The following is a 27,499-nucleotide window of genomic DNA, read 5'->3' as shown; positions in this document are numbered from 1 at the left end:
TTGGAGCTAACTATAAAAATGGGTAACAGATCTTTTTTCTTGTACAATTTCCAAGGAATATATTTAAACATTTAAGGAATTATGTACAAATATATAAACTGCAGTACTGTTGACGACACTGACTACTACCTTTGAGAAATCAATTCCTCACCTTTTGTACCAGTATTAGAGGACAGTTAGTTCTTAAGAGAGGAAAGGAAAATTACCAGAAATACACAAAGAAATCTGTATTCAAATATCTGACTGAACCATTTTCACTATTGTTATGGACGTAACAGAGTTTAAATTCAAAAAGTGTAAAATAAAAAGGATAAAATAAGAATCATAAAGCCAACTCATCTGAAGTTAATGGCTATACACACAAGATGCATGTGACTACGGTGACTGCAGTAAGTGGGAGCTAGATTCCTCTATTATTCCCCTAGGATTTGAGCACAGAGAGCCTGGGATGCAATTAGTGGCTGCTGTGCTTGTAGAAAAACATTAACAGCAAGTAAAAGATTGAGCTTTTTCTATTCTGGTCAGAAAGCAGCAAGCAGCTGCTACATCTTCAACTCAGGTTTCACACTTGGATTCTGACCTTCAACCAGTCAGCCATAACAATAACTGATGGGTCTGTGATAGTGCTAAGCAATTCTTTTGTAGCTCTCTTCTTTTCTTCTCTGTAATTTTTCTTTTGAACCTGTAAATAATAATAAAAATATTTACAGTGCCACAGCCAAGTGTCAGTAATCAGAGCACAAAAAGACATCTATCAATACAAGCTGAGGAAAAACCTGCTAAATTCAATTTGCAATGCAGACACAGAGAAGTAGCTTTAAAACACAGTATTTGACTTCAAGGTGTGAACAACTATTTCATGCTCTGTTTCAAGAGCAGCTATGACATAATCAATTTCAGATTCTTCTGCAATTTGCTTTTAAGACTGAGGACTTTGAAACTCCTGTTAGAATCACAGGGGGAAAACCAACAAAACAAACAAACCCTCTCCCCCTCCCCCCCTTCCTTTCCTGGTGTAAAGTACAAAACCAAATTTGGGCTAGATTCAGATTTACAGGTACATTATCTGATCAGTAGTCTTTACCCACCAATTACTTTCCCTCCGCAGTAGAAATTTGCAGCAATGTATCTCCCTCTTTTAGAGGCAAATAATTTTATGTTTCTCCTGACATGATATCTGTCAAACAGTGGAGTTTCGTCTTGTTACAACACAGGGGGAAGAAGGCAGTAGAAAAACCACAGGTACTGCACACAAATTGTAACTTTGATAATTCAATTCATCATTTCATTGCATGTAGATGTCCTGAGGTCCCTGCCAACCTGAATTATCCTATAATCTTCTGAGTTATCCTATAATCTTGTGCCATCTTAAAGACTGCATTATAGAAGCCCATAGTCAAGTAACAGTATAATAAGATTTGAAGAGAATCAACACCACAACTTCTCACAATACTTAGGTCTCATCACTACTTGGCATTTTTGTCTTCTCATTAGAGCATTTGGTAAAACTACATGAATGCGTTTATAGTCCATGAGGAGTTACTTGGAAATTCATTCACCTTGAGAGATTCTTTTTTTGTAAGTTTGCTTGAAGATAAAGAGATGTCCTTCTCAGAGCCATTGAAAAGCTTGGATTCAGACTGAAATTCACAAAATGCATAATAAATAAATAAATGACAATGATAGACAGAAGGATATATTACTGTTGCAGGCAGTTTAGAAAGTGTTTGAAGTGCACAGTTATGTTTTTAAGGTTCCCATTCCCACTCACTTCCCTACTGTTTCTCCCACAAAAAAAAAACAACCCAAAAAACCCCAACAAATAAAACCAACAAACCACAACTTGTAATAAGTGCTGTTCACCACCTATTTATGGAGTCTTTTTTCATAAGGGTTTTATGGGAAAGAAGTCTGAGATTCCTCTGGAAGAAGCTGAACTATATACTGTAAATATTTAGCCCACGTAGCCTGTTACCTGATATGTTGCAGTCTTGACTAGTTAGGCATTATTTTAGCAGAGAGAGAAGGTTTTAGGAGAATCCTGGTGTTTAAACACAGGAGTCGTTCCCATGACATACGAATCCCAACTTCTTAATTCATAACTTGACAGCTCCTCTGAATGGATTGCTATAAAGGCACTTACCCCGTGACCCATGAAGGAAAATACAGCCTCTTCAATCTATGATTCAGTGCTCTATAAATCATCAGAGTACAACTGACCACTAAAGGCACTCGTTCTGCTCCTTCCTCCCTAATCCCATGCTCTGATTACTTCACAAGTCATCTTCGAGAAGCTCACAGTAGTGATAGACAGGGGAACAAGACTCAGGTTTGTTCATGAAACGCAAGTCCTTGTTCATGGCAGGACAATATGCTGCCTCAGCACCACATGATTCCTCCCTCCTGCCTCTCCCCGCATCTTGTAAGGTTCAAAGTTTATTCCTTGGCATCTGTTGCCTACTAGTTGAAAGGGAACTAGAGCCACCAAATATTCACCTTGGGATACAGAGCTCTTAAAAAAAAAAAAAAGAAGAAAAGAAAAGAAAAGAAAAGAAAAAGAGGGGTCTATCACAGAGTTATCATGTCATTCCTACTGCAAGTCAGAGAACACTGAGTAGGTATCCACTATATATAAACTTCAGATAAATTACAAAGAATCGCATTTCTTTGTGCACTGAAATATAATCCTGATGGACCCAAAGTTCCTGCCTAGTCAAAAAAAAAAAAAAAAGGGAATAAAGAAAAATCAATGTAACCTTCTAAACTGTGTAAATTCAAGGACAGTTTATGAAAACTGCTTCTCAAGCTGTTCAACATTTCTGACTAGTCATTTCAAATCTCAGACTACAATGCAAAGTCTATTCACCGAATTTCTATTTTGGAATACTATAAAATGACAGCCAAAAAATATGCAAGCTTTGAGAAAACTTACTGCAATAATAAAAACAGTGCACTTGAGCATTCTTTTTCTTAACACAAAAGTTGCTCAAACCAAAGAAATAAAAAGTAAAGATTTACAAGTGGAACAAAGCAATTTAACTTTGATCCTACTTTGATGCCTTTAATTCAGAACTAAGACTTTACAGGAGTCTACTTAGATAGCTAGTGTCAAAAAGATATGTGCAAATCTAGCAAAAAGTAATTTTATCTCAAAATCATTTCAACGATAAGTAAATGTTCTCTAACTTCCATATACATCTTGGAAAAAATGAAGGAAACCTCTTCATTTTGTATTAAAGATATGTTCTTAACACTCAAAATTTAGCTTTAAGACAAGCATACAACTTGAAATTTGATTCCTCTGTCTAGAAGTTAGAGTAAATACAGTACTTTAAGTGAAATAACAGAAGAGGGAAAAATGCTTATCACTGTCACATAAGAAGAGGTAATGAACTCTTTATGCAAGCTATAATGGAGCAACTTCAGCAAAACATTCATAAATATTCTAGTTGCTCACTAACAGAAAGCTAATGCAATCTAAAGGTCATGCACAAAGAAGCCTCAAACCAGTAAGTGTCACAGGTTACAAAAACTCATTTTCTCAGTATCTGAGTTTTAAAGTTCATTAATATGACACTGAGTAAGGGTCCATATTTACCTGTCCAACGGATTATCAGACAGATCAGTGATTTGTATATTTTTAAGCTAGTAACTTTCTCAGTGTTACATCCGCACAAAGTGGATGGGATCAAAATTTAAAAGAAGAAAACATTTTAAGAGAACCTACTGCAACTCCCAGCAAGGTACATTCAGTACTGGCTTCTGGGCAAGTCTCATCACTGCTTTTCCATCCTTACTTAGAAGGAAGGGCTGCTACTTCACAGCTGTGACAGACAGTTACCATCTTCTGTTAGCCTGAAGTTTATTTGTGGGTTATAAAGGAACTACTAGTCTTATCAAGCCCCACATACAGTAATTGCAAAAATACGGATGAAGAAAAATATCTATTAGGAGAAGCAGGAATATTGGTCTCATCTTTGATAGCGGAAAGACACAAACAAAAGTAACGGCAAAGCACATAAAGACTTAAGATCCTGGAAAGAGATGAACCAAGAAAAATAAACATAAGGAAGAGAAAAAACAAATTGGATAGTCAAAGGTAAATGATTAATAGAGTCTGAAATAAATCCAAGTTAAAAGAGACAGTATTAACTTGATTTCCAAGTCAAAAATGATTTAGAGGTTTCTGGACCAACATAAATATTTTGATCAGAAGCAAGCTGGATGGTAAAGTATGCTTCCTTGATCTCCCTGACAAGTGAGGCTCTAGGATGCAGTAAAGCTGAAAGACGCAAAGTTTTGTGATTCCAAGTCAGATGTAGGACACCAACAGCTTGAAATGCTTAGCTACACACCACAAAACTGCAGCATCAGCTGCAGAAACTAACCTGCTCACCCCAGTGCAATTCTGATGACACCATTTAAGCAGGGAAACGCTACTATAATCTTTAAGTCGCTTTGATTCCTTTGATATCTCTTTAACATTTCTCTTTAAGGCTCTGACACATGAAATACCACAGAAAAATGTGTGTCAAGACCTCGGGTGCAATCCCTCTGTCTCCTAGGGGTGCGGCTGCCTGTGCCCAGGGCCAGCTCTGACAGACAGCAGTGCTAACCTTGCAGCAGAGCGCTATGGAAAGAGCTGTGCACGAAAGCGGCGAGAAGCAGGCATCTCCCCCATTTCCCTTGGGAGCTGGTTGTGTTCAAGCTCAGGTCCTCACCTTCCCTACAGAGCAGCCCACGCCTGCTGCGCCCTGCCAATCTGATTAAGTGTCTGTTACCACATTTGCCTCTGTAAAAACCAGTGACATCCTAGCAGAAAATAGAAAACCACACAGCTGGGTAATTTAAAGCCTTTAAACTCTATCCTGTAGCGATGCCTAAATAAGAAAAACAAGTGAACTTAGCTACTTCATTCAGTGATCAAATCATACACAATCTCCCCCTCCGCAGTCTTTCCCTCTTCTCTTTAACGTCTTGAAGAGAAAGAGATGCCTATTTCATGAGACACCCAATCGAAAATATTTTTTTCTGGAATTCCACATTCTAAATACATAAAAATCACTAGATAAAAATTCAGTGCATTGACATGCCAGGCACTTTTGCTGACCAAAATGTTCACGTACTTTAAGAGTTACAATAGGCCGACAAATAAAGAAGGTTGCATCAGGGTGGCCTATACGATGTCCAAAAACTGACAGCTTCTATAACTGTAACCTATAAATTTAAAAGGATTTGGGAAAGGAAAAGATAGCTGTGGTAGATTTTTCTCTACGCTACTACAATGACTTTTTACACAAATCTCTCATCATGTGCCTACTATTTCAATACCATCAGAAAAGAACATATTATTCTAAATAAGAATGCTATTGCAAACTACTCATGTAAATAATTATGATCAGAACAAAACACAGCTCTGGAGAGAAAAGACCTGGAATCACTACATAAAAAGAGTCTTTTTGGTTGCTCAGGTAGTTCATGTTCTCTTCCTTTTTAAAGTTTATCCACCCCAAGATGCTATGGTTTTGGTGACTGCAGTGCCCATCTCCCAGCTCCACTTTGGACGTTCTCAGTTTTCACTGCATCTCAGTGAGCCTTTTCCATCTTGGGACTACACAATGATGATTATGAAATTGCCATGCTCTGGCCTTTTCCATTTCTATTACCAAGAGTATCAGAAAGCATAAACATGCACAGCAATTATATCTAGTTTAATATTCTACTGAGTATGCTTTCCTTTGCACTCTCATTGCCTCAACGAAATGGGCCTTTATACTTGAATTCTGAGATACAGAAGCCCTTGCAACAGACAGGACAACAGATTACACTTAACTATGTTTTACTCTGGCAGTTTAAGCCATTAAACTAAACTTGTTCCAATTACAGTTCCCTTAACATTCTTATAAGAAGATTTGCTACAGCTCAGTGAACAGCATCTTCACCCACAGCTTAAAAGGATTTTAAATTCTGTTCCATAGCAAGAGTTGGCCTCCATCCATCGTTACATTTGGTGAGGCAACATCCCACCCCAAGATGACAGTGAGAAGACTCCACGTTTCATTTTCACTAATTTGAACTGTAGATTTTCATGTGATGTCATCCTGAGAACTATATTAAGAAATTCCCTTTAATCTTTATCTGTTGCTGAATCTGAAGAGTAATCTCCAAGACTATCTACAACGAAAGTTAAATACATTTGCATTTAATTAAAAATGCAAAACTCATTTGCACAGACATTTTTAAGCCAGATTAGGAGGCTGCTTTCCTTACCTTGCTTTTTGACATAGAATGTGCTGTATCCTCTTTACTTTGTGACACATCGTCCTTCCCTTTGTCAAAACCTTAAAGAAAAGATAGCATTGTTGCAAATGATTTGAAGACATTAACATTTTATATGAGCTAGCCTTTGAAATAAATTTGCAAATTGTGTTTAGCATAAAAAAGTGCAAGCAAATTGGATTTTCAAACAACGTATACATACCAGGCCATCACATCAGTTGAAAACATACCAGCTACTACAATATAAACTAATTTAATACCCACTAAGAGGCAAGAATAGTCCACTGTATTTGGATGGTGCTGCACCCGATCCAATAACCTGACAAATTGTAAATACGGTGTGCAAACTTTTGTCCTTTTACCTTCTCATTCTCCCCTATCTGCATACATGCATGCACAGAGCAGAATAGTAAATAAAGCCTTTTTTGGTTTGTTCATTTCTGTAGCTAGAAATAATTGTTAAATACCACCTACATGAAAGCAAATCTAAAACACTGATTGAGATCGCCAGTCAGTTTTTTGCAAGAAAATGGAAAAGGTTGCTTACGTTAGCCTTGAATTTATACTTTCAACTTGACACTGCATAAGCGTAACTACAAGGCTTTATATTAAAACAGTTGTCAAAATCCCACATTTGTTTTCTGCGAGTGACTCACAGTACAAACGCCACACTTTCCCAGTATCCCAAAAGCAAAGTCAGACAATGGCTGTAGCCAGTATATGTGTGACAATGGAAAGGGAGGGCACAACTGGCATTAGTGCTGCTGCACAGCCGCTATGTGCCACAGAACATATACTGAGAACCTCGCATCCTCTTAAGGAAAAATAATCTACCCTGGTTATGAGACAGAACATCTCAGTGATCCATTTTCTTTGAAGAGGTTGGTGGTAGCATAAAGCTTTTATAAACAGGAATAAAACAAATTGTGCAATGCAATTATCTGAGTAAGTAAAAATGCCATCATTTGCACACCCTCCAGACAGAAGGCAGATATATATGAAGTCACACAAATTTCAGGAATAATTTGTGCAGCTGAAAAGCCTTGCATGGCTCCAACAGCGGTACCCTAAAGCTTTAACCCACCAGAGGGCACTGCATCAGCAGATAAATTGCATAAACGGACACCAAAAGCTCTTCTGAGCTTCCCTTTGAACATGTTCCGAACTTTGAAATAGAAATTGGTACTCAGATCTCTAAAATGAGAAGATTTATCAGAGAAACAGTTGGATTTCACATTCTTCAGGGGAGTGTGTATATGTGTGGGGAAACTATGAGCTTTAAAAGAATTTTTATTAACTCTCTGTAGCAATGTTGAGTGGTCTGTTCAGTGTAGGATTTTTTTTTTTAAATTAGTATCTTCACCCTTCCACAACTTACAATACCCAGAAACTCTAAGACAGAGCTCATTCATCTATCACAAACACACATCTTGGGAAGTTTCACTGAGTTATAGAGGCATTACATTAGTCTTCAGGTTACATGAGAAATCCAAGATTCCTCTTAGTTTTGGTCTGGTAATCAGTCTTTTGGTTTTTTTTGTTTATATTTATTACCTGTTGCAGAGATTCTTTTTTAAGACCAGATTTTTAAAAATTATATACTGCAATACAATGATATTTCATTTTATGTTTACGCGAAGTAAACCATACATGCCTTTAAAGAAACCTTTACATGTCTTTATAGAAGCTCCTCTGTGCACAGTTCATTAAACCCTTCCTTTTGAAATTCTTCCAACACATCCGTGATAGGTTTGTTGAGCTAATGAAAATCTGTAATGCAGAAGACTATTTGACCACAGGGAAGAAGTACCTAGACAGGCAGAAGATTTGCAGTACTAGGGAATCCGGAAAAAAACAAAAAGGCACGTCACGATCCAGAGGCCAGAAGCCACATTTCCTATATAACACCAACTACAAAAGCACATTTTCTACAGCACCAATCATCAGGTGCTGGAACAAAACAAAGGTTGCTTCAAGCCTTAGAGGACAGACCTGCCTTAGTTTACTGAGAAGTTACTAGATTCGATGCCAGTCTTAGGCAGTCAAACACACACCAGAACCATAGTAATGAGGTTTTCTCCTCACCCCCACACCCAAAAGAAATCCCTCATTAGGAACCAAGTTCCACTGAAAATGTAATGCAGGCATTTTCTAATGGCTTTCTCGTCTTTAGCTATTTATAGGAACATACAGAAGACTTAGTGATGGGAATCAACGAGGAAGTGCTAAGTCAGGATTGTTCTTACAGAAGAGAAGCTATAATTCACAGCTTGCTTTCTAAAGCACAGCAGTTTTAAAGGCTTTACACATCCTTATCTAACAAACATATGTTTTTATTTTCATAATCAAGTTTTTCATCGGTATGACCAAGCAGAAATGAAAACAGAAAGAACTACTTTGTCCCAGAGAATCAGACACGAAGACCAAATTCCATGAATTTCACCTCTTTGCTTCCCGTGTCTCAAGCCCAAGAGGTGTGCGTGCTTGCTGATTCATAAACACACCACCACACTCACTGTTCCCTTCCTTACTACAGGCACAGCAACGGGCTGTCTGAGGGGTTTGCCAGCAAACCCAAGTCAGGGTGCTGCAGCTCCTGGAACACATTGCACTGCTCCATCTTGGTCTGTGAGGAAACCCCAACCAGATAGCTTCACATCCCACACCATCCTGCTTGTAACCTCCCCCTCTGTAGAAGGGACAAGCTCACTCAGAATACAGACAGAAGGCTTTTCTCCCCATGTGCTGAAACATTTGTTAAAAAAAGTCAGTCATAATTCAGGTGCTGATCCAGACACAGCCTCACCCACCGTAAGGACGCATTTTCCAGGGAGCCTCTATTAAGACGGAGAGACCTCAATACCATAAGCAGTCTTATTTCTTCTGACAAGGACAGTTTGATACTAATACCTGCAGGGAAATTTGTACGGAAACATCACAAAAACCCAACACATGGGCCCAAGCTGAGGACGATACACACTTTGCCGTGGAAATACTTGGTCAAGGAAACAACAACAACAGAACAATTACATTCACAATCAACAATAAGAAATACTGTTTTCTTCCTTCCCGCTACCAGTTATGAAGAACAAATTTCTCTATGGATTTCTGACAAAGACAACAGCAAAGTCAAGAAAGCTGCGCCTCTCAGTGATGCTTTGTGTTATTGGTCTTTTTGTAGTTCTGGTCACCCTAGAGGTATTGAAAATTGCACAAAAAGTCATTGAAGCAGTGGCTGGAGCGGAGACTTCCACAATATGAGAGGCTAGAGGCAGGTCTAATACAAAGAATGTGTTTCAAGTTTTTCAATGTTTATCAGCAGTGGTTTTGGGCTTAATATTTTAGCTTACTTCCTGTTTCCCATCCTGTAATTCAATCAGGAACTCTTTAACAAGATAACCTGAGCTCACATTTCACAACGTAGAAATTCAGGTGTTGAAGATGCAGTTCCTTTCTGTAACTTCCTCTCTATTAATCTCTTGAATTTGTGTATCATTTTCTACCTAAAATCCTGAAAACAATCTTCAGAGTTAGGAGACAGCGAGCAAGTGCCGTTTGAATCAACCTTCAGAGCTACAGATTGAGCTCCCAGTATTATTTAAGACACTTGCAGACTTAAAAAAAATTTTTTTTTTTTTTTTTTAAACACAAGCTCCACTACTGTAGCCTCTAAAGCAGTTCTGGAAATCAGGGATTGTGTTCAGAGCAACACTATGTCTTAACAGACTTTCTCCCAGCGTGACCTTCCTTGTCTTAATATCACAGGCCCCATGGGCTCTGAAAGCTGATCCCAACCCCAGTGCAGTCAGTCACACGTTCATGGTATGACCTTAGAAGCCAAGGGAAACTGTCCATCAGTACGTTCCTACTGTGAGCACTCGGCATGTCCTTCCAAAACTTGCAGGCGGAAATCTACGTGAAAACTCATGATGAGCTTTCAGACAGATGCAAGAGCCTGACAACCGCATGCAACGGGAACAACCAGAACCCCATACACGCAAGACGTCAATGAAACAAAATCAAACAGCGCTTCTTTAGAGACTGAGCTGGAATACGCGGTCAATACCAAAAGAGGAAAAATCCTCCAAAACATCATCTCCAACAAAAAACGAGGAGTATATACACTGTAAGATTAGCAATAAAGAATCTTTAGGATAAAGTCTGTGGTAGGGTACATTTTAAAACAAAACTGTTTAGTTAAGAGATTTCAATTTTGAAGCATAACACAGGTATCATTCTTTAAAGTCACACCCGCAATCTGTCCCTTCAATCAATCTTGAGGGAAGGGAAAAACCAAAACCAACCACATAACATCTCCTACATCTCAAATACTGGTTTTGTACCTCTCAACAAATACTATCTGCAATTAGGATAACTGAGAAAAATAAATCAGAAAAAACATGTTACTTTTTAATATCAGATCTATTTTATCCAAAAAGAAAGAATTACTATCCACTGGAGACTTTTTTCCAACAAACAGAAGAACCAGAAAAAAGCAATGCAACGCATGAAAAGATCACAAATAGCATGCCAAGCAACAATATTACTGACTTCCAACTGAAAAGCAAGGAACAGCCTGATTTGATTACTGGTGTGCATGTGTAGTTGTGAAGAACGAATAATTGAGCTGAAAAACTATATGCTTCTGGAAGAACTATAAGCTATACTTAGTGGGAGATATCAATACTGGTGTTATATAATAAACATGGCAGAAAAAAAAGGAAAAATCTTTTTAAAGAATTGAACACAGGAGACAATAGTCTTTTTAACTAACTGATTTTGAAAAGCTTGCTGACAACCAGTTTTAAGAATACAATCCCATATTAACTAATTCAGATTCCTCCATGGATTTTGAAACCAAAGCAATTAGAAAAGCAAGCAAAGTCCTTTTATGTATTTTCTCACAGTCATGTTTTCTTTTGCAAACACCATATAAAATAAACAATAAAAACCAAAGACTGCCCTCACTGTAACTATACATGAGTACCTTTTAGACAAGCAATAACTACTCCTTGCTTAAACCAAATTGAAAGAGTATACCTTCCAGCACATTAAGATTGTTTAAATTCTTCAGATATATGGAACATTCTAAAAGGTAAAACATTTTTTAGTTATGTTTACACTTTTTTTTTTCATTAAAAACTGTTTTCTATTTGTTCTGCATTTTAAGAAGTCATTCATTGTCCACTTATGGACAGCGATCAGCTTTAATGTAGAATTCTATTCAGGAAGGAAGCAAATAGGAAACGAATCCCTTTTTGTTTCAGTAATTACCAGACTACACGCATTTATTTTAAAGGTAGGGAGGATCTGTCTAGTTGCCAACTCAATGCTTTCAAGCTTTGAGATCTTTATTTCCTGAGCAGCTTGAATAAAACTCAGTGTTAGATTCTTCATAGAAGGCTAGTCATTTCCTGAAGCAGAGCGAAAGGAAATGTTATAGGGTAAAACATGAAGTTTAATAGAACGTGGTGTCCCAAGCAACTGCCCCCACCCGCCTGAGGCTGAACGGGCTGCTCCAGTGATTCTGCCAGCGATGCAGAGAGCTCCCTCATCACCAGCCTGCAACCTCCCCTATGCTCTGCACTCCAACTCTTTTCCATGGCTTCAGAGCCCGGGCTTACAAATTCAGTGAGCCATTCTGCAGAAGCCATACAATAAAAAGTGAAAACTATTTTATTTCCCCGCGCACCCTCCCCCCCCAGCATTCTGGCCCCATGGGACTGTGCAACAAAGTGCGTATGTGCGCATGCACAAGACAAATCACACATACTGAGTAATTCTGGTAAGAATGTACAATTTCTACAATGTCCCCTTTCAGGAAGAGGTGACCTTGTAACACATTTTCAAGCATCGAAGTTTCCTGAAGTAAACTGCTGAGATTCAAGTACCTATATCAGCAGTGCACATTATGGACAACGAAACTCTAGAAATTCATTTCAATATTCCAGTACTGACTTTCAGGAAACAACAAATCTGAGCAAAAGGAGATTCAAGCCCTTTCTGGTGTTAAATGTCTTAAAAATCCTGCACTACAGAGTTTAGCAAGGCTATGCTTTTAACCCTAACTCATTCTACGTTGTCACTTTATGTCAAACCACTGATGACAAGCATGCAGATTCTTCAGTAGTTATAGCTCAATTAAAACCTTCTGCTGTACCTTACTATTTTAAAGCAAGTCCATTCTGTGTGGGGGGAGTGGAAAGTACAAGGGAGGAAGCGTTTATAAACCACACCACAGAACTACAGTCATAAAAGCTCAAACAACCAAAACAAATATTCCAGTCAGTACCAAATACACAAATGCCTTTTAAAGAGAGATTTGCTGTGGTGTAAGCTAACTTACTCGCTTGCCTATCTGCAAATCTTGCCACTACAAAGAGCTGTTATCTAAATGCATACAAGCAATATTCTTTCTGATTTCTACCAACATATCAGTACATTACTTTCATTCAAGCTGAAAAATTTGAGGTGGAAATTATATTCTCTTCTGTACATTTTAAGAAATGCAAGACCAAAACAAACCTGGTAAAGCAGGAGCGAGTTCGTTATATCCTCCAAATGAAGCATTCCGGACAAGCTTTCGGCCATCAGCTCTTGGAGAAAACACAGATGAAATCCCAGCACATGAAGAAAACCTACGTCGCACTGGACCCTCTTCCTTCATGAGTTAAGGTGTTTGTGTAAGGATTATGTTCTCTGTGAAAGCTGGTTAGCATTAGCTGCTTGGAACAAGAGTGTTGCAGTAATAGCCTTTTACCTCACATTCTGACGAGTAAGATAGAAAAGGAAAAAAAAGAAACAAACGAAGGGCACACATGAAAAATGCAGTGAAGAGACAGAGGTTGCCAAATCAGCAGCAAGCCAAGCAATGCTACACTCCTCTTGTCAAACCCATTAGGATGCTTAAAGCAGAACGGATTTGCTTCAGCTCCTCTTTTCCACAAATACATCACATCTCATTTTTTACATCTCAGTTTTTGTCCTACTCATCTCTGCTTTCTAAGCACAAAAAAATGGTGATTATTTAGGTTTTAAGGATTCCTTAAATCAATTCTTTTTCCTGTTAGTCTTTCAAGTACCAAATTTATATTGCACAAAGCACCACTCATGAGCTATGTGGCTTCCCTTTTTGATATTGTGGTACGCTACGGGAATCTGAAAAGGGAGCCGATGTTTTGCATTACACAGCTATGTTGAACTTTACTGTTTAAGCATTTACCTAGCTAGTTTTCATCAACTGATTGCCATGGCTTCTACATCTTCATTACTTATTTTTATTTAAAAGGCGAGGCGATAGCTTTTTCTTCTCTAAGACTCTGCCATATTTATATATACAAACCAGCCTGACTCCTGGAAGAGTTGCACCAAATAAGCTCCACAAAAAGGGGGTTTTATTATTAATGCCCCAAATATTTTATGCAATAAATAAAACAAATGAACCAACTTAAATTTTAAACATAAAAAATCCCAGTAAATTGTGCTTCAAGACTAGAAATCAGCTGATCCAAACTGTTCTTGCTGATAGCTACCAGAATAAAGCCATATAAGCTCTCCCTAACCTCCTTCATCCACTGCTCGTTAGATCGGCTGCCTCTTTGCCCTGATTACTAGCGTGCATGGCCACCCTATTCCTATGTGGAATTTCCTTCCGGTCTGGTGCTCCTCTGCTGATCCCATTTTCCCCACTACACCTGATTTCTGACAAAATAAGTTTTGAAACCTACTCTGTTTGCTGGAAAGCAGAAAAATAAGACACTAAGAACTGGCTTGAAAATAAGAACTTGCATTCTCCTTTACTCCACACTAGAGGTGTCCTCTTCTTACAAATTGAAACATATCCCACAAATTAAATCAATGGTAGTGTGAATTTGATTAATCCTCAAATAACACTGTTTAGTCCAGCTCTTACGCAAAGAAGTGTACTTACTATTTGCGGCTCAGTAATTTCAGTTCACATTGGCTTAAGGATAATACAGTAGACTGAAGTATTTTATAAGCCCTATGAAAGGTTTTAACTGTGCAGAGTGTATGTGCATTAGTACCTATAGATACATACACCAAGACACATACAGAAAACATTGAAAATAATTTTTCTGATTATGAAACATAGTGGTTTCCAGGATCCTATGAATCACTAGACTTTCTTCATGCCTCTTAACAGACTGATGTCCCAATAGATGCCAAGGAAAAAAGATGTAACTGAAAAAAACAAATACGAACCATCAATAGAAACCATTATATGCGATACGTAACTTTCACTTCTTTTGTACAAGAAGTGAAAAACTCTATTCACTTGAGCACAGGGAGGGGGAGAAACTGGATGAGCATGTTGTGTATTCAGGCCTGTCTCCATTTATCCATTACTGTGCCTCATACTTCCCTCAGCTGAAGCAGTCCTTGTCCAGATGTCCCGGAAGGAACAGAAAGAGCAGCTGAAAAACTTAAGGAGTGGAATGGTGGGGCAACAAGGAGGAAATGCAAGGAGGGAGAATATAACTTTTTTCTTCTTTTTTTTTTTTCCTTTAAATAAACACAGCTCCAGATCACTTCTCCAAATCTATCTTCTTAACTACAAAACAGAGCAACTACCTTGGTCCAAATCTCTTCAGAATATGCATTTTCTTTTTTCTAATTAAAATCAAGAGAAAGCAGCAGTAGAAAAACTCCCCTTACACACAGAAGGAACCGTATCCTCTCATTACAGACCTATCTTGCCCAGTTAATGGGTCTGTTATCTCGGCTTTCAGAGTCAGGGCTATGACCCTACCCAGGAATGCTCTGCTGACACTGGTATCAGGACGTTTCCATGTCTTGCACCGGAACGGCAGGGTCCACCACCAGCCACCCACATCGCTTTGTCTGCATCTGCCTCCAGCTGCTGTGCCAGCCAGTTCTGGAGCCGCCACCGAGCATGAATCCGCCAGCCTACCAGGTTCTTCCACAACATAGTCTTCTCTGCCACGTTATGTTCATGTTACTAAAAAGTGGCGAGATATCCAGGGGTTTGAGGAAACAATGTAATCCTGAAGGTCTTCCCCTTATTTCTCGCCATGCCCTCTCAGGTCCCTTGACACTGTTCACACAGCCAAACTGTAAACGAGAACAGATTAAAAACCTCTTTCTCCTTCCTATGCCCTTTTCTCCATATAGAGGTGAAACTGAAATCTTTGGGTAGATAAAATTAAGAATTTCAATATGGATAATGTTACATTTCCCATCTCTGAAGCTATTTCCCAACCAAAGAAGCCGTTATCCAGGTATTGTAACTAAGTACCTTCTCCTTTAACTCAACAGCAATAGAGGAGAGGCAGACTCTGTGCCTTTTGCCAAAATACAACTCTCTCACCACTGCAAAGGAGGGGGAAAAGAAAAAATCTAATTTACGCTTCCTCCTTCATCTCCCTCCCCCCCGCCAAGTCATCTTCATATTTCACTTAACTCTGCAGTGGTAAAACAGTTAATTACATGGTTTGGCTGTAAAAGTTCACTAGTTCTCCACCTTTTCAACAGCTTGTGATTTATTATGCATGCTAATACTTGTATACACATACTCATTTGCTTCAACTACTTCAAAGCAGTATATGTTGCTGGAGAGATACCTGACACACAACCGAAAGGCTGTTAGATCAATAGGAATCTGTAACATTTAATAAAAATGAGTATTCACCTCCATGGTGTGATTCTAAGCTAAAGTTTATTGTAACTTTTGAGCATCAGCCTGTGATATTAAAGGGGTTTCTGCTCTCCACACACTCAGCACTCAAAGCTCTTAGAAACCCTTTTAATTCCTTGCAATAAAGTTGATTCCTGAAAGGACACAGAGGTACTTTTAAGTAGTTGGAAGTGCTTTTATTTGCATGTTCTGTACATGACAATGGAAAGGTGCACTTCATTAGCTACCACATATTAGACACAAAAAAAAACAAAACCCAAAACACCCAAAACCTTTTTCCTCTTCTCCCCTCCCTGAAAATAAATTCAGACAGAATAGGTCAATCTACTGGTAAAATCAGAATTAGTATCATTCATTAGGTGATCTTACACTAATGTCCCAGGAAGCCTTTTATCCTTTTGATATGAGTTCCCAGTGCCTTAATAATTGATATACTTAGAAAATGCACTAACATACACAGCTTGGAAGTTTACACGGTTTCAAAATATTCACAAATAGAACTACAGCCAAGTTCAACTGCAGAAGTCAGACATAGCTGAAAAGCCTGCATAAACAGGAAAGCATCTGCACTTTAGCCTAAATGCATCAGGTGTGTGCCACAGTGTATCTGTACGTGAAAAAATAAGATTCCTCGTAACAAAAGTTAAGTATTTCATGAAAGTAGCCACTAGACTAAATACGCCACTGAAAGGGAGAAAAAGTCTCCTGGTTTCTCTGTTTTATATAATACCAAAATCAGTAGGAATATGAAAAAAACATGACTGAAATATTTAGTTCATTTATCTTGGGGGGGGAGCGGGAGGCAGAATCCATTCTCAGTCAATCTGTTGAACATCTCTTTAGAGGAGGAAAACTTATCTGTTGTATACATTTTTCTAAAGGACACAATGCATTTCTCATATCAGCTACTCAATCAGGGCTTCTTCAGTAGTAAATACTGGCTGAAAAACAAATCATAATCCCGTGCTTAAGACATTCTTCCAGGATTGTCTGGGGCAAAACTTAAATCTCAGTATACAAAACAAAGGCAAATAAAAGACACATGCAATTCCAACAGCACATGAACACTTTTGACAAAGCCTGGTTTTAGTTTTAAAACATTTCTCCAACTGAAAAATATTTACAGCTGAAAAAAACATAGGCTTTTCAAAAAAGACCTATCTGAACTGTACAGGTATGAATTCCAAGCATGGAAATTGAACTCAAATCAAATATATTCTGAACTATCCAACTGAGGAATTTTAAATATAATAATCTTTTTAATATAGATTTTAGAAGTTTAAAATAATGAACACATTATATAAACTGATACTGATGCAATAATACAACTAAGATATCACTATACCTAGTGATACAAAGTAAAAAAATATTCCTTTTCCTCTTAGAGGTATACAAGGAAAACCCAAAACCTTCTTAAAACCAAACTCTGTGAAAGCTAAAGGGAGAAGAAGGAAGGAAAACTGATGGTGTAGCAGAGAAGACAGAAGGTTTTTAGACGTGCCCTTCAAGTCTGACAATTTGCCCTGACATCTCGACAACACTACGTTTTCCAGTAGAATTCTCCCCCCAGTCCAACATAAGAAAAGGTCATAAATAATTCTCTACATGCAGTATACACACCCTCTTTGCGGCACGCAGAAAACAGAAAATGGAAACTGCTAGACTACCATACTTATAAAAGAGTTTTACCCAACACCTGATTTTTGCACGTGGACTTAAGTGAAACTGTTTTTCTCCTATTTAACAAAAAGGGTATTAAAGATATACTTGCCTTCGAACAGCAATATTTGATTCAGAAAAAAGACATCTGAACCACGAGGCTACAAGTTGTGTCGGTAGTTTACAGTGGCAAGTTTCCTTCACCAAATATTCTTCTGTTCTCTGGTATTTCCAAGTTGAGTGCAGTTTAGCTGAGGAGTAATTCCAGAGGCATGCCTGAGAGTGGTTATGAATGAACACCAATGCTCCCAGTGCCCTGTTGGCAACCGTACTTGGCTGCACCTCCTCGCTTGTTAACACTCCTGCTCAGCTCCTCCCACCCAAAGTAAATAGGCTTGCTCACTGCTCAGGTTTCAACAGTTTTCATCTCAGCCCTTATAAAATCCTCAAGGTCACAGTTCAGGTTCACGTAGGCCAGCTCTGCGGAGATTGTCATGGAGAAAGAGAACTTGCTCGAGAAGTTTCACAGTAATCAGCCATGCTGTGCTTTTCAAACCCAGTACCACGCTTTCATAAAGCTATAACCCACACAGAAACGAGTACATGCTATTTATCCAAGCCACAAATACTGGGTGGAGTAGCATTTCAGAAATGGCAAGTTTTAATAAACACACAATGACTTGCAGAGAGGAATGTGCTAGAGTATGCATTACAGTAAGAAAGCAGGAGGGCAAGATAATAGATTCAGAAGACTAACCACACACAGCAGAAGTTAAAACATTTCACAAGAAATTCAGTCTGGTAACACAACCTAAACCAGGTTATATAGGGGTCAAACTCCTTCCTTAATTACTGGGACTAAAATCTCATTCACATCCCGTCTGAGACAAGCATCACGAAAGCTATTCCAAATAAGTTGCACAATTTTGCAGAACTGGGGCTTCACCTCCATGAGGTTCACTCCGTCATAAAACTGAAAAGTGACCACCCGTGTCACTGGGGTCAGGTCCCTGCAGCAGCACAACAGATATTAATCCAGAACTACCTAAAGAACAACCAGTCCACATGGCTCCTATACACTGCTGATTACAAAATACTTCCTCATCATCAAAAGACAAGGTAAGACAAATCAAAACACCTCCCAAGAATACAGCAAGACAGACCAAGGCTCTCCAAGTGCAAGGGCTTGCAAGGTTTTAGACAGAATTCCCACGTGGCAGGAGAAAGCAAAAGCATTAACATTTTTCTAAGACATTAGACGCACTTACTCTACAGAGAAGGTGCTTGACTTCAGAAGTAATATTTACTGTTAATACGAAAGCATTAAAAAATCAGCTTGTTGGAGAGCCTCAACAAGCCCTCTAGCAGTTTCTTCTCTAGTGCTGAGACAGTGAGACAGACTTACGGAAAGATGAAGTGAGGTAAAAAAGCATGACATGCTTAGTAATAAGTTACCTTTACTGTGTCAAGACAATAAATTATTTAGCCATTCTTCAGCTTCTCTAGTCAAAGGACAGATATAGTGGAGGGAAACAGGAGATTGCATGAAGTTATTTCCATGACTAAATCTGTCTAGATGTAGAGAGTAAAGTCAAAGGAAACATGAGAAGAAAAACAGAAATCATTATCAAAGATTAGATATAACCCAACTACCCAGTAAACAGCTTGATTTGGAACCAGATAGATTGGCAAGATTGTACCATCTGCAAGCCAAATACCATTATCAAAAGGAAATATTAACACGCTGAAAGTGCTAGCTGAAAGAAAAGCAGGAGCTGGCATTTAAGCAGTGATCAGTATTCTACCAGTGGAGTTACAGCCTCCCCCATGCTCAAAGCGTGCATCTGCTATAACCACAGGCATGCAGGATTTCTCTCTCCAGCTCCAACGCAGTGCCTCTCCACTGCGGCTTCAGTTTCGTGCACCCACATGAACGAACAGGCTCTCGTGACCTCCTGGCAGAAACCTGGCCAAAGCACCGAAGCCAAGTGCCCATCTCAGGAAGAGCTGCTAATACTTTGAAAAGGCTTCAAGTTCACTGACACAGGGCTGTATCTTTCCTTCCACTGGACCACAGTAATCTGTCTTCCCCTGACAGCTGGTAAGAGGACATGCATGCTACTTCTCCAGAGCTTCTTGCACGCTGACCACCACCAAGCCAGAACAGGGATGACAAGTCAGGAGCTCCAGACATTTCTTACTGCCTGGCCAAACAAAACGTGCTGCTGCCACTGTCAACTGAGCCAAACACCTGAAACAAATGATTTTTAAAAAGTTGTACAGATCCACAACAAATCACCTTTAGCTGCCTTGGGTAGACAGTAATGTCCAAGTCTCGTATTTTCTTGGTCATTATAGCTCCAAAGGCATCTCATCCCTTCAACAGGTAGTAAGTGTTCTTTAGGACCGACTGCTTGAAAACACCTATTTTTCACTCTCCATCTTCTCTCACATGCAAAAATAGTTAAATTTGTATTTTCTCCCCAAATGCAGTGTCCTATGGATTAAAATCCTAGCATGTTCTTTAGATGTTTACTCTGGAGCAGTCTTTAGTACAAGCTCAGCACAGCCAAAAACACCCTTACTCTCCCCCAGAATCAGCTTCACCTGCTTCTTTCTATTCATTGTGATCATCATCATTGGCAGACCCATAATTCTGCTTCCACTGTCAACCCACCTCCCTGCACCTAAGCCACTTCTGTTTCTCAGTCATGTAACACAGAATACATTTGCATCATACTGCAAACTGAATTAACAACTACTACTCTACTGGAAAGGAGGGGCAGATCCTGTTTCTTATCTCAGCTCAAGCTCCTTCTAGGCACATACTCTACTGCTTACCCCTATTTGACATGCTGACTTCAAAAAAAAAAAACAAACCCACAAACCAAAAAAAAAAAAAACCCGACGACAGCAAGAAGCTGTTAATTTAGCTCAAAGATTTACATCATTGTAAAATATCTCCATCATCTTCATCATCCTAACATGCTTTTCCCAGATACTACCCACATTTTCACCCCATCTGCATCTCATCAATGCTTCGAATGAAGACAGGAAAAATACAGAAAAGTCAGACATTTTCAAATATGCTATTACAGAATTTTTAATAATACTATCTTAACTAGATTTCTCTCTTTACCACAAGTAGAGCTTATTATTATTTAAGCATCTATGCTGTTTTCATAAAAAGTTTGAAATGTGTTTTAACAGCATATTTATAAGTTAAAAAATATTAAAAACCCTTTCTAAGGAGAATTCTGGTTTTTTCCGTGTATTTTAAGTGATCACTATTTCTGTATTAATCCATTTTATCAAACAAATAAAGCGGTATCCTGATGTAAGTCTGAGTTAACAAGATTTACAAGAATCCAATTTGCCAGGGATAATTTGTGTAACAACATAAACAGCTTACATCGGCAAGCAGAGTTCTGCTCTACAGCTTTTGAAAATGCAGTCTTGTACTCGATATTTTTCATGTTCCTTTTTTAACTGTAATAAAATGGTTTTGTCAATGATTCCTTTTGGTCGCACTTATGGTAGGTTAAAAAAAGTAAAAACCCAACAATAAGCTTGATAAAAGTTTAGTTGTTTGCCCATTAATGGTTAATAATGTTTTCAACCATAGAATGCAAACACAGAACATGAGCTAAATTAACATTGTACAATCTATGTGTCAGCTGCTAGAACCGAAAGATGTTTTAGCAGTACTAACATCTATATGCACTACACTTACAAAAATATGGTCTTGCTGAGTTGGCAAGGCCACACTAGCTCACTAGAGCCTAAAAAAACACCATCCCACAAACATAAGCAAAGGTTTACAGCTAAAGCTAACGCCCCAAACCCATTAAAGTTTCCATCAAAAGGCTACTGAATTATTTAGGTCCAATTCCAAATCTGACAACTCTTAAATAAAATATTTAGCAAAAAACACAGTGTGATCATTTAGTATGTTCAAGGCATGGAGAACTAGGAAGATTTCACTGCCTAGCAGATAACTCAGAAGAAAAACAACAATGATCTGAACATAAAACATACCGGAAAGCAACGTTCACATACAATATATAGCACTGACAAGTTAGAGACAGGACTAACTTGGCAGATATTATGAAAGGACAATTAAGAACAAAGACTTCAAAAGTTAGAATTAAAGACTGTATGTGGGAAAAAAAGATTTGCTTCAGAAAGTTTGATCTTGCAAATTCTTGCCAAATCTTTAGCACTGTTTTACCATTTCCCATCCTGATTTGAGAAGCAAAGTAATCCACGTGAGTGAGCTGTTGAGAGAAAGAGTCTAGAAACTGCTTTCTTAAACACATACAATGAAAAGTGAGGGAAATCAGTAAAAGTTCTCAAGATCAAGTCAATGTGGAGCTGCTCAAGGCCACTTTCACAGGCAGTTTCTGAGTTATGATGCTGAGAAGCTCCATAATTGGAAAGCTTTCCTTTGTGTAGTTGAGCTTAGAGCTCCCATGACAAGTTGTATTGCTGGCTTTCTAGAAACGGTGGTACCACACAGAATGTAAATGGTTGCCTAGTTAAGCCAACTTTGTGCCTTTATTAAATCCTTTCTTGCACGCTGTGGATGAAAAAAGCTATTTTTTAGGTTTGTTTCGATGTCTCTTAAAACTCAGCACATCTGAGTGTGTCAGTTTTTGCACTAGATAGCAGTTGGATTTTGGTATTCTCCAGCTTAAAGCCACTGATGTTTCCAGGCTCAATAGATTTGTTTTACAGAATAAATTATAATTGCAGCATTATGATCAGGACTAGCTTATTGTGACACTCTAGTTAACTACTTGATGGGCAAGGTAGAAATAAATTAAATCCACAACAATTAAAATTAGAAGTCCCTCTCAGGATCAATGCTATATACGGCCGAGTTAGCCTTTCACCACCAAAATTCTGAACTTTCTACATAAACTGGTTGAGATCATACAAGCATAATCCCCACCATCAGTTTTTTAAATACATTTCTGTCAAACAACCTTGCTGAAGCTTGCTATGGAAGCAAGTCTGATCTCCACACCTGTAAATGCCAGTCTGTAGCCTCAAAGATAACCTAGTCTTCAGCCTCAGCATAAAGGACAGCATATCTTCAAGGATCTTAAAAATATTACGGAAAATAAGAAGCTGCAACTTTTTCATGCAAAGATTATACAGAACAATGATAGTGTAAATAGACTTCTGCTGAACAATCACTAGACAATGCTGCCAGCTCAAACTGTACTCTACGTTTGTAAAACAGATCTGCATTGGACTCCAAAAAGAAGATCCCCACCTCTGGCTCAGACGACATACTAAGTTCCATCTCACAGGAGTGACAGGAGTGAGGAAGGAGGAAGTAATGTGTCTTAAACTAAGAAACAAAGTACAGGAAAATAAAAGCTTTCTGAAATCCAGAGCTATGGTCACAGAAATGGAAACCCAGTATTTATACACAGGAGCACTTAAAATCAAGAAATACGTACCACTTACAACTTCACAATGACACGTTACCTGGTTCTCTTTGTTCCAAATAGGAAGCCAATGGCCCAAACCGATGGTGAATGTTTACCTCCACTCCCTCATATTAAGACTCAGCTATTTTTAATCATATTTGTAATACTTCTCATTAGGATCTTACTTAAAACACAAGCAGAAGACACAAATTAAGCTTGTTGCAGTAGATTTTCCAAGTGATGGGCACTGAGCATGCCTCTCCCTGGACTGCTGCTGGCTGGCCAAAGAATCCAGCACACGTGGTGGTGTTTCCCCACTAACAGCAAAGTTAGTGCTAGTTGCTCCAGAGACTGCCTCTTCACAGGTTTCATTTCATTCCAACTCATTTATTTTTAACCACAAGCTCTATACAAAACTGGCTTTGCCACACAGGCTCTTTTATTCAGGCAGCAGGAAACTTAGCTTAGGCAATGGTGGCCAAATAGCATCCAACAACGTCCAACTGTCCAGCAGCAAAAGCTAAGTACCCATGTCACAGATCCCCTTTACACACATTTAATCAGTTCTTTGTAGACTGTATCATACATTTTTCTGTTTCAATTCTCTTTCATCCTGTGCCTAGCATGCTTTTGAATTTTTTATTTACATTACCCATCTCCTAAGGATGTATTGTCGTGGTTTAACCCCAGCCGGCAGCTAAGCACCACGCAGCCACTCACTCACTCCTCCCCCACCCCTGGGATGAGGGAGAGAATCAGGAAAAAAAAACCTCGTGAGTTGAGATAAAGACAGTTTAATAGGACAGAAAGGAATGAAAAACAATTATAATGATAATAATAATATGACAATAATAATAATAATAAAAGAATTAGAATATACAAAGCAAGTGGTGCACAATGCAATTGCTCACCACTCGTTGACCGATGCCCAGTTAGTTCCCGAGCCGCGATCCACCCCTCCCAGCCAGCTCCCCCAGTTTATACACTGGGCATGATGTCATATGGTATGGAATAGCTCTTTGGCCAGTTTGGGTCAGCTGTCCTGGCGGTGTCCCCTCCCAGCTTCTTGTGCCCCCTCCAAGCCTTCTGGCTGGCTGGGCATGAGAAGCTGAAAAATCCTTGACTTAGTATAAACACTACTTAGCTACAACTAGAACCATCAGTGTGTTATCAACATTATTCTCATACTGAATCCAAAACACAGCACTATACCAGCTACTAGGAAGAAAATTAACTCTGTCCTAGCTGAAACCAGGACATATATTCAGGTGCCAGTGACTAAAAGTATCTCCATTTAGTTCATAGTAAATGCCTTTAAATACTGTACCTAAACATTTTCTATATTTCTGCATATTCTCACCATACAATACTACAGGTATATTGTAAAGACCTTTGTTAATTGGACTTCAGTTACAACAGTCAGCCTCAAGTACTCCATCACTTTAAACTCTGCTCTTCTTCATATTTTTCAGGCTTGCACAGCATCTCTTTTTCCCTATGTAATAAGCTCACATTTTCACCAGCACTGTAATTTTCCCACAGGAATAACCACAAAAATAATCACGCAACTTCTAAATGTGGGTCAACCCCTTCCATAAAAATCAAACCTACACTTCCCAAGTTGCAGATAGGCTAGAAGTTAGTAATTAAACGTTGCTGAAGCCTAGCCCACATTGTACCTTTTCACTACTGAAATTGACTGCAAGCCAAATTCCTTGTTTCATGAAACTACAGCCTCATTTCTATTAGTGCTCCTGGAAGACTAAGTCAGTGATGACTGACGCTAAAAAAGGCACAGATACATTTAACCAGCTTAAAATCACTTATATAAGCCCTGAAATAATCAGAGGAAAAAAATCAGGAGAGAAGACAGTACCTGCAAGGAGTTTGACGTAGCACAATCAAGTCTTAGGGCTTTTCAAGCCCATTTTAATGATTTTCCTATGAGTGAAAGCCCTTAAAAAAGCGCAACAGTTTGACTTTATAAATTAGTGGGAATAGCAACATTAAAAGGAAGAATTTACTCGAATATTCAAATACACTTATATAACTGTAACATTTGTCTAGTAAGGGATACAAGACAGTACATAGTGAGAATAACCAAAAACTTCTTTAAACATAATAAAAATTACAAACAAGTTATTTTCTGTATATTCTACAGAAAATATTTCCAGACTAAGCACAATGCAAGCCAGAGAACATCAAGTGCTGTTCCAGTGAGATAACAGCAGCTTTTAGAAAATATATCAGAGCTAGCTGTGCGTAGCACTGAAAAGAATACCATAACAATTCTTAAAACACACTAAAAGACTACCAGATTCAACATGGTAACAACTATCTTTGGTTTCAAAGTTTTTTTTCTTTTTATCTGAACGGTACTGAATGGGAAAACAGGAAAATGATTCAAAGTTACCTGAGACACTGCCTTTATTACTCTGATGGACTAATATTACTTTGACAAAGCAAGCTATGGGAGTTAGGGAGGCTTATACCAAAAAAAATCTCAGGAACACCACTCATGGCAAGAACTAAAGGAGCAAAGATTACTAGCATGGCTGCCAAGAGTAAAAGGAGAGAGAATATTAATTTAAAAAGCCTGAAGTTTTCACTAAGGACTCCATATACCATAACACACATGTCTAATGATATCCTAGGCAATAAGACAACACAAGCAGTTTCAAAGGCAAATAAGCGCAAGGAGAGCAACTATTGCTTGTTTTTTGTTTTTGTTTTTTTAAACAGACTACCAACATGTCAGGCCTACTGATAAGTTTCACTTTGCATCAAATCAGTTCACAAGGATCCACTGAGAGTTCGTTTTCAACAGGTTTAGCAAGACAGAGGGACTGTTTGAAAGCTGACAAAAAGTAGTGCTGAGACTTTTTTTCCCCCTTTCCTAAAGAGAAGGATCTTTCAGTAGAAGGAATTGTTAAAAGATCTTTACACAAAGGTTCCAGGCTTAGGTGGTGTATCATAACACTTCTGCGTAAAGACACAACTTAAATACCTGAGACATTAACATGACCATCAGTTACAGGATTACACACAGATAATGATTTACCATCACGTGGACTGTTCTCCCACAAATCATAGCATGCTTTAATAAGCTAGTGCACCACATAATGCATTTTTTTTCTATTTCAGATTAACACATAAGGATAGAAAGAATTACATACAGTATTTCAACATGCTTTCTTCCTTACATCTTTATTGTGAAAGGCAGTGTTTTTGAACCAACATTTGGAGCAGATAATTAATGTCAGCATTTAAGTTCTTTAAAACTTCTGTAAAAAACAGCTTTGTCTTACCATGGCTATGGGTAGTTCCTGGGCTGAGAGATGGTTGGATTAACTCTTTGGTTGGAGTAAAATAGGCTTCTTTCCCCTGGCGCTGGCTCATTTTTCCTGGAGTCAAAAGCTGTGATTCATCGCTGTTTGTTACCACTGCTGAAATACAAAATGGATGCTCATTCAATGATGTTATGTGCTGGTGCATAGATTTCTATTAACAACTTCACTGCTATTTATGAAACTGGTATTCAAATGCTGTCTTGCAAAATTTTTCATTCTAGAAAATCAGGATGCCAAACCAGAGATTTGCTTTGGAGGGGATGGCAGAAAGAAGCTGACAAGACTGGTCTAAGACATGAGGCAGAAGATGAAAACAAAAACTACGAGGAGGTAAGAAAGGCTGCTACTGAATACACATACAGCACTGAACTGTTAATTAACTTCTGAAATCCTGCTTTCTTCGCCACTTTTGTGATAGTTCTTGGTTTAACTAGCCACAACACAGCCAACCCAGGAAACAGCTTGCCAGATCAAGTTGTGCCACCATCCCAGAAAGCTAAGATGAACATATGTACGTACATCACAAGAAACAAGTCTTATTAATAAAGATCATGTATAGACTCTGTCAAGGCAAAGGCTTAAAGCAGAAGAGTTGCTCTCCTTGAACCTTATCAGTCTGAAAGACTTGTCTGACATCTTCTAGCTACTTATAAGATCACCTGGCCAGGCATCCTGTTTATGGTGTCTGTACATTTTCTTAAGCTGCACACAACAGAACTGTACCTTTTTTCATAGTGGAAGAATGGCTGACTCAGTAACACCTGTCTTGTGGAAGTAGATATACTGACAAAAAGAGATCAGAGAGGGTAACAATAGATGCTTACTAAAGAAGAGCCTGCCTAAAATGTTGGAACTTACAACGCTGCTCATTTTAAGAGTTCCCAAGCTTTCCTCAAATAGTTTTAAAAGTTCAGCAGAAGATCTAGTCAAAACAAACAAGTTCCATTTTCTGGATGGACTCTGCAAAGTACAGAGGCCCTCTTCTTAGCTTTATCACTACTATTATTACAGTAATGGAAACATTTTTTCAGCAAAGCCTAGAATGAACGCAAGGCAGTATGAAAAAAAAAAAAAATTAAAAAATAAAGGTACTG

General features: G+C 38.5%; 1 protein-coding gene across 6 annotated transcripts in view; it reads right to left on the bottom strand.

The window, feature by feature from the left end:
* OSBPL8 (oxysterol binding protein like 8) overlaps window positions 1–27,499 on the bottom strand; it is a 99,714-nt gene that overhangs the window by 26,230 nt on the left and 45,985 nt on the right. For 4 of the 6 annotated variants that reach the window (XM_050915409.1, XM_050915413.1, XM_050915414.1 and 1 more), the window contains 4 exons: window positions 26,364–26,501; window positions 6,271–6,341; window positions 1,560–1,640; window positions 581–682 (listed from right to left, as the gene is read on the bottom strand). In XM_050915409.1, the coding sequence (XP_050771366.1) occupies window positions 581–682; window positions 1,560–1,640; window positions 6,271–6,341; window positions 26,364–26,501 (392 nt within the window). Of the gene's footprint in view, window positions 1–580; window positions 683–1,559; window positions 1,641–6,270; window positions 6,342–12,804; window positions 12,947–26,363; window positions 26,502–27,499 lie in introns of those variants that run through there. The other 2 variants (XM_050915412.1, XM_050915410.1) reach the window with 2 other exon arrangements.

Source organism: Gymnogyps californianus, chromosome 1 (genome assembly GCF_018139145.2).
Source record: "Gymnogyps californianus isolate 813 chromosome 1, ASM1813914v2, whole genome shotgun sequence".
Lineage (NCBI taxonomy): Eukaryota > Metazoa > Chordata > Aves > Accipitriformes > Cathartidae > Gymnogyps > Gymnogyps californianus.
This window is presented reverse-complemented; position numbering and strand designations above follow the sequence as displayed.